The sequence below is a fragment of the Gorilla gorilla genome, chromosome 4 (assembly GCF_029281585.2).
Source record: "Gorilla gorilla gorilla isolate KB3781 chromosome 4, NHGRI_mGorGor1-v2.1_pri, whole genome shotgun sequence".
Lineage (NCBI taxonomy): Eukaryota > Metazoa > Chordata > Mammalia > Primates > Hominidae > Gorilla > Gorilla gorilla.
The window spans coordinates 26,433,602-26,446,566 of record NC_073228.2 but is presented as its reverse complement, the minus strand read 5'-3'; the positions used below and the strand labels follow the sequence as shown (position 1 = coordinate 26,446,566).

The window sequence follows — 12,965 nt, the reverse complement described above, 5'->3', positions numbered from 1 at the left end:
GCTCTGCACACTCAGGCCCTGGCATGTGGCTCCCTGGAATAACCAAGTGCAGGCCAGCACTGCCCCAACTTCTACCCAGGCCTCTTGCAAAGGCCCCCGGGACTTAATTGGTTCTGTCGCAAATGAGACGATTGCTTTCCTGGGTTTGTGTCTAATGAACTCCAACCTTCTGGAGTCTATTGAAGGCTGCCTGTGACCCCCTCTCTCCCTCTCCCCCCCTCCCCAGCCCTGTTCCCTCCCCAGCTCCCAGCAGGGCAGCCAGCCCCCCTCCCCAGCCCCTCACAGCCCGCACTGGCCATTGTGACAGGAGAAACAGCCAGGGCTCTTTTCATGCTTTATGGGGCGCTCCTATTCACTTGTTCAAGGAAATTTCAAAGGGGCCTGCTACCCTCTTATCCCCTCTAAGCTTCCCGGGATGAACAATGGGCTGAAAGCGATTCAGTTCAGCTTTTCATCCCCCACACACTTTATTTCTCGCCCGGCGCTCTCATCTGCACGAGGCCTACAATTGGCAGAGCTCTGAAGAGGGGGTCTGATCCCAGCCCTGGGAATCCCGGGTGACCGCCCGGCGCTGGGCAGGATCACACACACCCAGAGCCAGTCGGCCAGAGAACACGTTGCATCGCCAAGTCTGCTTGCAGCAGAGTGGGGAGGGCCCCAGAGACCCCCATGCCTGGCACCCAATGGCAGCTTGAGTCAGTGCCAACAAGTCTGGAGACCCTTCTGATGTTTTCTAGTGAGCCCCACTAGAGGCAGCATGAGACAATGCCCAAGAGACAGTGACCCCACATGGATGCCAAATGCACTCCTAAGTAGTATAAATGCCCAGGTGGGCACAACTGTGACAGTTAATCTGATAACCTGCGCACTTGATTGGAAGAGGGCACAGAGCCACTCAACACCACCAGGACGAACAGAGCCAACACCATGAGCCCACGGGTCTCTAGGCCTTGCAGCACTTCCTCCTGGCTTCCTGGTTTATTCACTATCCATCCAAGGCAGCTTTGCCACAGGATAGGCTTATTAATACTCACAGGTTCTGCCACCAGGAACCCAAAGGTATCTACTGTGCCCCAAAGAGAAAGCCGCTACATGAGGGACTTGCCCTCTTCTGTCTCTGTATCCAAGTGGACCTCACTGAACTACACACTAACCCTTGCCACCTAGAATAGGGACTGGCAAAGGTAACCTTTCTGATCCCTGAAAAGTGGCTCCCCCATGCTTGGAATCCAAAGTGCTTCAGCTAAAGGGGGAAGGGTGAAAGCTTTAAAGTCACCTCTAAATAAAAGAAAGTTTTTCTTCTGGGAAGGGGATAAAAGAAGAGGAAGTAAATGGGGAGGCTGCAGGGGAGAACTTAGAACCTGCTCCCTTCTACCCCTCCCAGAACCAGTCTTTCTAAAAAGCAGTCTTGACTACTAAGAAATATAAATAAAAGAAACCCAAAGTGGCTCAAAGGTCTCATGACCAACCGGTCCTATTCACAGATCTCATGTTGAGAACACTCATGCCTGGGGGAAGGGCAAAGCGGGCAAAGTACAGGGCCTGTGTCTGGCCTGGACCTGAAGTCTGTCTCAGAGGTGCATGGCTGTGGAAGCACCAGGCCTTATTTCCTCATCTGTAAAGTCCCAAGTATCTGCCTGCCTGCCTTCCTGATTGGGTCTTGGGAGGATCAAACAGAAATAAGTATGGGACTACACCCAAGTTATCTCATCATGAACCCAGAATAACACCTCAATGATGGGGACTGACATGCAGCCAAGGACCAGGAAGCAAGCCAAAAATAGTCTCTAAGAAAACTAAACAGAAGTCTTATCGTCTTATGTAAACTGCATTTGACTTAGGAGATTCACTCAATGCCTTCAATCAATTTCAACTTACTCTTATTTTACACATAATGCTAAGATTCCCACACAATCCACAAAGTAATATATGCTACAGGAGGAATGCTTGCTAGAAGCAAGCACACAGACAGCAAAACACAACAGCAGGGAGAATGAAAAGAGAAAAGAGAAACTTTTCAAAGGGGAAAGGGTCAGATAACCCTGTGCACCCTCATGGCCTATGAGAGAAATACCACAGCAAAGTACACAAACAGATCTTGATATTATTTGGATAACTGAGAGATAAATTATGCCCTGTCTAATACTATGCAATAATGACAGAGCAAAATGTATTCTAAGAAATATGTCCACCAAAAAATTATCAAAGCACAATTTTTTCAAGTATGGATACCGAAATTTCAGTCAATATGGAAAACTCACTTCTGTGAAACTTCTCATATCTCCATATTGGATGAAAGATGTGTACTTTCCTGTTTCCATATTGGATGAAAGACGTGTACTAATGCCAAAATGCTATTTTTATTAAAATTCAAACTTTCACCTTGAGGATCTCTCTCCCTGTACTAACAAGGGAATTTGAGGTAACACAATAAAAGCCACCAGCAAAATAAATAGTAGGTTCCCAAACTCACCTCATCAACTTTCCCTCCAACTGGTCCCATGCCACAGGCCAGGCAACAGGACATTGGCCAATAAAAACCAGATAGTTTCAAACAAACTGGAAGAATAGATGGTCCAGTTTTAGGAAGCTAAAAGGAACAAACTCTAAATAAGTGTGCCAGAACTTACATGGTTCAATGGGTTTGCCTTTCAAAACTGTTCCCTTAGCAGGCGAAATTCTGACTCCAAAACATTGAAAAGCTTTCAAAGACCATTTCTGGAACAATGAATCTCAACCGGGTGTTGGGTGAGAAGCCTTTGGGGAATTTTACCCATCCCCTATCCCCAGGCTCCACTCTGGGTCTCCTGAACCAAAACCTCAAAGGACAGCCGGAGACAGGGATACCCAGGCCACAGCTACACACCCCTCCTCATGAGACTCACTGAGGATCACTGCTGTCCATCCACAGAGATTGCCGTGACTTGACTTCAGATGACCTAAAATTCAAAATGTTACCTTGACTAAGGGCCTTCTGACCTCATCGGACCACGCCAATGTCTTGGGTTACTTTCAAAAATCAAAGGCTGTCTGCCAAAGATCCAGATCAGACACTACTTTGGAGACAGCCCCTACTTAGGGTCCTCAGTATCTAACACTCCACCCACACTTACTGAATAAACGATGTCCATTTAAAAACAAAACAATGCCGAACATTACACACTGTGGCTCTTTAGAGATTTCTGGCTTTCTCACCCCCACTTCCAATGCCTCTTCCTCCAAAAACAATGAATACCTAAACACAGACCCTTCTAATGCCACCTTGTCTCCCAGCTGTTGGTTCTGCAGACAGGATACCTGGGTTTCTGGACCAGCCAAGCAACTGATCCTACAGGGACAACCAGATGATGACAACCAGAAGAAGGTTTTTTAAACTCAAGGAATCTATAAATATTCATTCATCCTAATCTTCTACTGTCCTTTAGTTTTTCTTCTGTTACAATATCCTCCCAACTTTCAAAGCTCTAAGCTTTACCCTACCCAGATGACCACGTCATCCTCCTTAACCAGCACCATACCCTTGTCATACTCCCCTCCCACCAAACCGATGTCCATACATGCACAGGTGGGGTCTGCAAAGCCAGCTGAGGATGACAGACGATTCTGGCCAAGTGCTCAGGTGGCATCCACTCCCAAGCAAGCCCACGGAAGGGCGGCCAGGATACTCACACACTGCTGTCCGTCATGGACATGGAATCATCCGTCAGCGCATCGCTGGATATCTCACTGTCGTTGGCGCTGGTGGCTGGCGCAAAGACATAGCCAGAACCTATGTGATAAGGATTAACAGGATCGCTCCTCTTGAAGGACCTATGGGCAAAGTACAAAAGTGGTTCAGTCAGACCCTCACCAGAAACCCAGGTAATCAGGTGACCCCAGGACAACCCAGCGCACTATCCCACAATCTGCTCAACGCCAACCTGCTGCCCAGGTCCAGTTGCTCACCTGGGCAGAAAGCAGGGGCCACAAAAGGGAGGCCTCCTGAGCCACCGGTTCACCCTGGGGAAAGCAAGCTGGTTCCTCTGCCCCCAGTGGTGGGTCTGCCAGGGCAGAGAGTATTCCAGAGGCAGCCCAGGGGATCCTGTGAAGCTCTAAATGCACTTAGAGGAAGGAACTGAACTCTGCTTTAGGAGAGGAGGCCATGGAATAGAAGAGGGGAACGAGTCAGTGAAGATGAAATATCTTTCTCTGCTCCACCTCCCTATCCAATCCTGCACCAAAGAATACAATTTCAGGGCCCCAAGACATCTTAAGTACCCAAACTGCTTGTCTGGGGTCTGTTAGCCCAGTCCAGAGATGCAAACAGCTAGAGGCCAGTGTGGCTTTCTCACTTTGACCCTGGGCCCACACTGAGCTGGACAGATGGGACAGAAAAGTTCAAGACAACGTTCAGGACTCCAATCCCACCTGTGAGCTCTGCCATGAGCCGCTGCCATGCCCCTTCCCCCACCCCCGGCTTCCTCTCCCCAGGGCTGGCTAGTGCAGCAGGATTGAAATGAGCAACACAGCTGTTTCAAAGGAAGGCCCAGGCCCCTCCTCTGGTGTCTCCAGCCCTTTTGTTTCAATGGCCTCTGGCTCCTCATTTCACCCTCTTGATCTCCTTCCAGAACAACCAGTGTGCACATCTCCTGCTGGGCCACATTCCTCTTGTGTCACCAGTGAGGGGCTTAAGTAGCGGGGAGGGGCAGATAGGTCGGCAGGCTGCAGGAAGGGACCACGTTAAGGCCTGAAGTCGCAGGAGGCCTATTTACAAAGACCCTGGCATCCTCCACTGGTCCCACCAAGTCTATGCCAGCAGCAAAGAAATCAAGTGAGGGAGAAAAGAAAGGCTCAGAAAAGAGAATATATTCTATTAGTCCACAGCAGCTGGTCTGTAAAGATGGCCGTGGGGTTGGCAAATGAAAAGGACCCAGAAAGGTGACAGTCAGCTGTCTGCACATGTTCACCAAGCTCCTACTCACTTGCTACATGCTGAACTCTGGTCTTCCAGCACCCATGGCCTGATGGGGGCATGTCACCATACTGTGGGGGTGTCATGAGGGAGGTACGCTCAGTGTTATCACAGGCTCACGAGGAGGGGAGAAGGAGCACTGGACTGTGCCCATTCTACAGATGAGGTCCTTGGAGTCCAGAATTCCAGCAGCCTGCCCAGATCACACAGCTGGACGGTGGGCATGGATTGAGTCACGTGGCTCTCAATCAAACTGCCTCCCAATACAAAGACTAGACTCAACATGTTTCCAAGTTCTCACAGAATAAAAAGCAGGAAAGGAGTGCCTTAGTACAGGTAACCCAGATGACGGATAGAACATTTCTAGGAGGGACAGTTGGGGATGGCTCCCTGGGACAGATGGGACTCATGGATGAGCAGGAATTTGAAGAGATGACACCCAGGACTAGGTAAAGGGAAAGGTAGCGAAAAGCTCTCCCTAGACTAGGAAGAGAGAGGGGTCTAATTAGCCAGGCTAAGAAGGCCTGGCAAAGGACGTAGGTCTTCAGTGCAAGGTCATAGTCCTGTCTTAACTGGATGGGGAGGGGCCAGGAGGCCAGGGGACAGCAGGGGTGCCAGGGGACCGGCAGGGAGAAAGCATTCCCATCAGCACATAGGATCCAAGGTCTGTCACCAGACTGGATGGAAAGGAGGGGTAGGTACAGGCAGGGAGCCCTGGGGGAAGCCACCGCCACAATTTGGTGTGAGGGTCTGTCTCAACAGGGGATGGTGGGATGGAAAAGAAAGTAGGAGAGGCAGTCTCTGCCTTTAAGGAGTTTGCGCTTGTTGGAGTCACCAAACAAACACAAAAAGTTACAGGGCCATAAACTTTTTAAGCCAGAAGGGACCCCTGTAATCATCACAACCACCCAAGGAGGTAACTTAGCACCATGTGGGCCAAAGGCCTTGTCAGACTTGGCCAGAGGAGCTGGACCACAGCTGTGCCCTGGATCCTGTCCGACTGCATCAAGTCAGATCTTAGAAACATGCTGTAGGCATAGAACTGACCAGAAGGCGCAGACCAGGAGCACTGCACATGAACCCCTCAACACTTTTGACCAAGTGACTTGTGACCGTCACTTGGACACTCTGACCCTGTTCTCATATCTGTAGAGGGCAAGAAGTCTCACGACCTCCTGGGATTTTTTGGTGAAAATTAAATGAGAATGGTAAGATCTTCCAGGCCTTCCTCCTGGTCCATGTGTCCTCAATCCGGAATTCCCCATCACCAAGGGCAGAGAGGAGTGGTGAGAGTAAAAAGAACAGTTCATTCTTCTGGAGAAGAGAAGGTTGATTCAGTGAAAAAGGCCTCGTAGTTGAGAAGGGGGACTCTGTTCAGCATCCCCACTAAAGGAAGAACAAGGGGAAATGGGCTTCAAAAGTTAGAGAGAAAAAAATACTTCTAAATGGTCAGAGGAAATCCATAAAGTAGGTGGGGACAGGCTGTGAAATCACCCAAGTCTTTAAAACAGGCCAAAGTGCCCAGCCATCTGGGTGCGTAAGTGAGGCGTGGATACTGCCTTGAAGCAGGATGCACAAGATGACTTCCTTGGGGCCTTTTCCTGTTGTTAGGAATCCAGTGATGAGGCCACATTCTGTAAACTCTCAGTAGGGACCAGAAGTCAGAGGCTGGGCACTGCTGCCGGCTTGGCTGCAGTGCTCGCTGCTGGGCTGAGTCACGACCCCTCCAGAGGTGGGCACCCACCTGAAGAGCAGGCAGTTGGATCATGGCCTCTGCACCACGTTCTGAGGTCCTCCAAATGAACCAACAGGCACAGTAATTTGGGGGAAATCACAGGAAAATTCCAAGAAAAAACCGAGTGCCAACAAAAACGGAGAGCCCCAGCCAGGTGCGGTGGCCCACGCCTATAATCCCAGCACTTTGGGAGGCCGAGATGGGTGGATCACCTGAGGTCGGGAGTTCGAGACCAGCCTGACCAACATGGAGAAACCCCGTCTCTACTAAAAATACAAAACTAGCCGGGCGTGGTGGTGCATGCTTGTAATCCCAGCTACTCGGGAGGCTGAGGCAGGAGAATCGCTTGAACCCGGGAGGCAGAGGTTGTGGCGAGCAGAGATCACACCATTGCACTCCAGCCTAGGCAACAAGAATGAAACTCCATCTCGAAAAAACAAAAACAAAAACAAAAAACCAGAGAGCTCCCATTTTCTCAACTGCCCTAATTTCCTTCATCATCTTTATCATGATTTATAATGACTGGGCACTGTGTTTCCATGTTGAACACCTGTCCTGTGAAACCAGACTGTAAGCTCCATGAGGGACGGCCCTGTCCTCACACGAATCTCCGATGCTGAAAGTAGTGAGTGGCACGTGGCAGTGACTCAAAACCTTGTTGACTCTCCTTAAAGGACCTAAGACCATTAGATGGGTCACTGGAAAAGTTTTTTAGTTTAACAGGCATGGTGCAACACCAAAAAAGCCAAAACAGCCTTAAATAGCATTCAAACACTCTTTCTTCCATGCCTTCAGTCCTGCTATCTTGGTGGTATTAACACATCAACCATGTCTCCAATGTAAGAGCTATACTTCAACCTCTGTGGGGAGAAAATGACTCAATAGAAAATTCCTTCCTCCCAGCAAAAAAGACACCTAACTCAAACCCTATGTGTGCTCACACGGCTTTGCACTCGTTGTTTAACACATGGATCCCAAAATAAACTTGTCTCCCTTCACTTCCAAAATAGAGGACTACTGTGTGACCAGTAATTAAAAATGGAATATACTGCTCTTAACTCAGTTGACTGCAATAAAGTACTTGGATTTTCCTACAATCATAACAAGACAAGGCAGAGAAAGGAGGCAGGGTTGTGGGGAGAGGCAGAGACTCGGTATTTCAGAACCCAGACCTTTGTCAAAAGTGCCACATAATTTTAAGAAAACGGAGTGGGGCTGTTTTCTTGTGAATACTTAAAAAAAAAGGGGGGGGGGGGGGAAGAAACTCAAACCACGCTACAGTAATTGTACCCAGATGCTTTATTTCTTCAGGACTGTTGTGCTTCCAGTTGCTGCAAGGATTTTAAATTCCTACACAGAGTAGAGGCCTATGCTGCAGCTTCTGCATCAGCCTCACATCCACAGACCTGGTTTGCAACCTCAGTAAGCAAAGGGTTTTCAGCCTGCAGGTGGCAGAGACCCCCGGAACCTTCAGGGAAAGGAGGTGGCAGCTGCTTTCTGTTCTCCCCTATCCTGTTCTTATCTCCTCCTAATGAGATGCTGTGGCCCTGCCCCTCCCCATAAACCAGAGGGGAGCCTCCAGGCAGGGAGCACAGAACTGACCTGACAGAACTGACCATAAGGGGTCCTCCTCCTTCTCCTCCTCTTCCTCTTCCTCCTCCTCCTCACGTTCCCTTCTCAAAACAATGCAACTTCAAAAGTATATGCTTCTAAGTCTGTGCGTTCAGGGCTTTCCAAGAGCCCTCTGAAAATTTACTCACAAGGTCACTGCCCAAAAGGCAATACCCTCTTCAACAAGCATTCTCTAAGGCAAGATCAAGGGACACTCGGCAAGGGGCCAGGACTCCAACAGCACTGGGCAACGGGACCTTTTGAAAACAGGCAAACTTTTACAAGTGGATCTTAGCAAACTGCCCTCACCAGAGCTTCCATCCTCTAATTGTGGACTACTGCTTCCAGCATATCTTTCCTATGGCATCATTTTCTTTGATAATTGAAGCCAAGCTTGATTCCAATGGCTCCGCACAAAAACGGGCCTCATCAGCGAGTTCTTTCAGAGAACTGGAAGCAGCACTCGGAGCCAGCAGAGGGCCATCTGCTGGGCCCGACTTCTTTTAAGGGAGGCCAGAGCAGAGGGCCCAATGGGAGGCAGATGAGCCCCACCTTGGGCAGGACACACAAGGGCCCGTGCAGAAAGGGGAGGACACAGGGAGGGCTCTGTGCACCCAGCACCTTATTCTCCTCCCCAAAATAAATGCTGGGCCCAGTGCCTAATCCCACAACCCCCCTTCGCACACACCTCGACACTGTGCGTGTGTGTGTCTGTGTGCCGGGGATTTTACACGTGCTCCTACCAACAAGTTGCTTTTGCTCTAGGTTATTTATAGCCATCGTCAAAAGCCCAGGCATCCCCCTCAACCACTCAGACCAGAGTCCTGCCCTCTGAGGATAATTCCTGCTCTTCCGCCCCAACTATTTATATTAAACCTGACACCAAATCAGTAAGGACACAAACAAGTCGTTAAAAACGAGGCTCCTTTGAGTGCCCGAGGTAAACACAGGGCTTGCAAGCCTGGCCAGTGCCCCAGGCATCCGGCTGCCAAGACCGCTCCTCAGCAGCTGATGAAGAAAGACCATCCTCAGCAGGACTGACGTTTCTGTTCCATTCATTTTACTAACTTATTAAGCCCATCCCAGATGCCAGGTACTCTGCAGAATGAGTGAGTGTGCAGGAGAGGGAAGGGGGGAACTTAAACCTTAGATGGGATCTCTACATTCCAAGAACTAGCTGGAAAAACAGACTTCAGTTCAATAAGAAAGTTGAGGCATGGGGGCCAGGGGGCCACTCTAAAACCTTACAATGGAAAATGGGCTAAGCCAAGAGTCACCCTTTAAAAGTGACATCCCAACCTGGTTGTCCTATTTACATCATCATTACTAATTATACTAATTATAACACTTTGCGGCTGTTCAAAACGTTTCTCTCTACAAAAGGCTTTCATGTTTATTATTTTGGTCCTAATAACAATCCTATGACACAGACAGAAGGAATGGTGCCCACCCATTTTACAGATGGGCACATGCGGTTCAGAAAGGCTTCAACACCCAAGTAGTAAGTGGTGGACCGGGCTGGAATGCAAGCCTTTGAATAAGGAGTCAGCAGACCTTTCCATGTACTGTGCACACACTCGAATATCTTGCACGTTAAAATGATGTGAGATCATCTGGCTATGTCTTAAATTCTCTTTAAATACGCCCAGTTAAGACATATGAGCTTTAGAGAGTCCTTTAAGATGCTTCATCTCAACCCAACAGTGGGAGAAGGCACACATGAATCTCGTATGGAAACTCTCAGGTCAATGACAAGCTGTCACCTCTTTATCAATGATGTCCACGGTTCACAGCCAAGAAGGCAGCCCTGGAAAACAGGAGCTTCTGTCCCTGCCTTCTGGATCTCAAAAGCTTCATGAGTTGCATCCTGGTAATATCCCAGATGAGGCAAGCCCAGGCTGGGTCGCAACTGCCCACCCACAAAGGGGAGGGTTCACAGCAGAGCCCTGCCTGGGGAGGGCGTCCAAAACCACACACTGTGCTATTTACGAAGGTGACACTCTGGTCCCGACAGTGGGAGACACAGAAGCCCCAGTCAGGAGGCCCCTGGAGAAGCAGCCTTTACCACGGCTCTTAAGTAGTCTCAGCTCTGGCTGCCAGGCTAGAGGGCAAGGAGGCCAGCGCCAGAGGCTTACCCAAATGGTCTCATAATGGGGCGGGCAGGCGTAGCAGGTGCCCGGCGACTGACCTACTGCAGAGGCCAGACCCAGGACCTTCCTCCCAGATAACCTGACTCCACAAGCATAAAGACGCTGAAACACCTCCCTGGAACCTGTGCTTCCTTGCAAAAGTCAACCTGGTTCCACTTAGGTGTAGACCAGATGTCTGAGTAAAACTGGTTCCCAAGCCACAAGCGCGCCCCCTGGTGGTTGGAGAACAAGCCCTTCCCCTCCTCGCCAACAGTCAACTCTCTCCGCCGCCCCTAAAATCATGGCCCGCTAGGCTCAGACCTGGCCACCCTGAGAGGCTCAAGATCAACCATCTGGTGCCCACCTCTCTTCCTGCTGCTGGGCACTAGAGACCACATCCTACAGAGAAAGGGAAATCCAGAGGCAGCTATCAGATCGCATCCTGGGCCCCTAACACAGAGAAATTCACACAGAGAGCAAGATAAACCATTCAGAGAGCAGTCAAGTGCAGCCCCATCCCCTGCCTGTCATAAACCACACCCCGGAATTAAGAGGCTCATTCTCTTTTCGGATATTTGGAAGTCGGGAGGAGGGGAAAAAACAGAAAAACTCATTCTAACAAGAGGTCTGAAGTTGCCTCCAAAGGTCAAGAATCTTAAGACTTGGCCATTCTGCAAAGAACTATTTGTCTTTGAAGCCTCAAAGAGAAAGTACTCCAGGGCCCCAGTACTCCCGGGCCAAGATCTCTTCTCCATCAGCACTAACAAAATAATCAACTGAAGTCTGACCCTCGGACTCATGAGCATTTAAAACCTGGATTAATATGCCAGCAAGCTCTAAAGGTAAGGGTCCTTCATTCGGGAAAGTCACAGGACCTTCCCTAGTTAGGGGCCTTTCTTGCTGGGTAAACATCTAATTCTACAAAGGGAACCACAAGCTCAGTTAAGCCAATTGCTGGCTCTTATCTTAACAGAAAAGTTCAAAAAAAAATCCCACTTACCCCTCAATGGGTGCACATATTATTTCCTGTGCCTCCACCACAACCCAGCTGCCTCCCTAGCCACATTAATTCCACCCTCTACTGATTAGTGGTGAAGTGACCCCTTCCAAAACCGGCGCTTAGTGGATCTGGTGACTCAGAGGCATCAAAAGCTGCTGTCCTCTCTCTCTCTCTCTCTCAACCTCTTCTGAGACACTAGCCCGGGATAATAAGTAACCCACATTAGTGAATACTGCTTGCCACTGTTTGAAGTCAGCACTGGAAGACTGCAGGTATTTACTGTATGTGCATCGCTTTCCCCCTCTTTCAACAACAAAAAGCAAGATCAAAAAGGGTTCATGGCCAGCAGTCCTAACTCAACAGACCTGTCAGTCTCTGCAGCACACCCATCCACCCATCCACCATACTTAAAACATCTGCAAAGTCCACGGCATCAGCCCACCCGCCCCCGTCAAAGTCTTACCTGTATCCACTGTCAACAGTTTCCGTGGACCTCACACTCGCCGTCGCCCTCAGAGTTTTGCTGGACAAGCCAACCACGGTTGGCGAAAGTTTGCACTTGAAGTCGGCACAAGTCCACTCCTCTTCTTCATTCAAGGTGGGGAGATAGCCACACACGACCTTTAGGCTCCCGAGTCCCCCATTACTCATGTAAGCTGTGTTTTCTCCCCCACTCCTCACATATTCGAGGTATATATCAGAAGTCAAAAACATCTGGTAGGCATTTTCCTCCATCACCGACTGGATCTCGGTCTGCGCCTGGTCAAACATGATGGAATCAATCTGCTGCTTCTTGATGCCATCTCTTATGTAGGTCTTGGTGGCAGGCTTCAGCTGCTTGGAGACAATGCTGTTGTTCTCAATGTACCTTTTGTAGATCGCTTTGGCTACTCGTAAAGTTTTGGTATCCTTCAGGTTCATCTGCCTGAATCCATTGCAGGCAAACCAAAAGTCTAAGGTATCCACGCATTTCTCCCTCTCCAGGAAAGTTCGGAACAGGTAAGCACCGTCTTGATCGCCCAATAAGGAGTGTAAGGACTTGGTCCACCGGGTCAGAGGGGAATCCGGAGATGCCCGCCCCTCCGGCTCCCCCAACCCATCTTCGTTCCGCCTGGTGTTGGAAGAGACAGGCATGGGTTTGGTGACCTGGCCCTTGCCCACCCCTGGCTGACACGGTGGGGTCTCCCCTTCTTCCCCTGGCACTGGGGGCCGCGGGGCATCCTCACGGAAGCTGCTGCTGGGGTCCGGGAGGCAAGTCACCAACATAGCGCTACTCATGGTGAGGGAGCTCTTCCCACTGAGTCTGGGAATTTTTCTTCTTCCAGTTCCTCTCAGCAATCGGCGTGGTCTCTCTGTCTCTCTCAAGTCAGCAGGGGCTCATCTGAACCTCCTCTCTGGAAAGAAAAGGAAGGGGGGAGGTGGGGAGAGAGAAAAGGGTATTGATCTAATCAAAACCAGATCTACCCAACATCAAAGCAAGAAAGTAAACAGGCTTTTCAACTCCTCAAATTCAAATCAAGCAACCCAGCTATCTGCGAG

The 12,965-nt window shown here is 49.7% G+C and overlaps 1 protein-coding gene across 2 annotated transcripts in view; it reads right to left on the bottom strand.

Moving 5' to 3' along the window:
* The window catches only part of AXIN2 (axin 2), a 29,993-nt gene extending 17,266 nt beyond the window's left edge, over positions 1 to 12,727 (bottom strand). For both annotated transcript variants that reach the window (XM_031011064.3, XM_031011065.3), the window contains exons 1-2: positions 11,890 to 12,727; positions 3,670 to 3,810 (exon numbers count right to left, since the gene is read on the bottom strand). In XM_031011064.3, coding sequence (XP_030866924.3) covers positions 3,670 to 3,810; positions 11,890 to 12,704 — 956 coding nt within the window. In that variant the 5' untranslated portion in view covers positions 12,705 to 12,727. The remainder of the gene's footprint in view (positions 1 to 3,669; positions 3,811 to 11,889) is intronic.
* Positions 12,728 to 12,965: the final 238 nt, after the last annotated feature.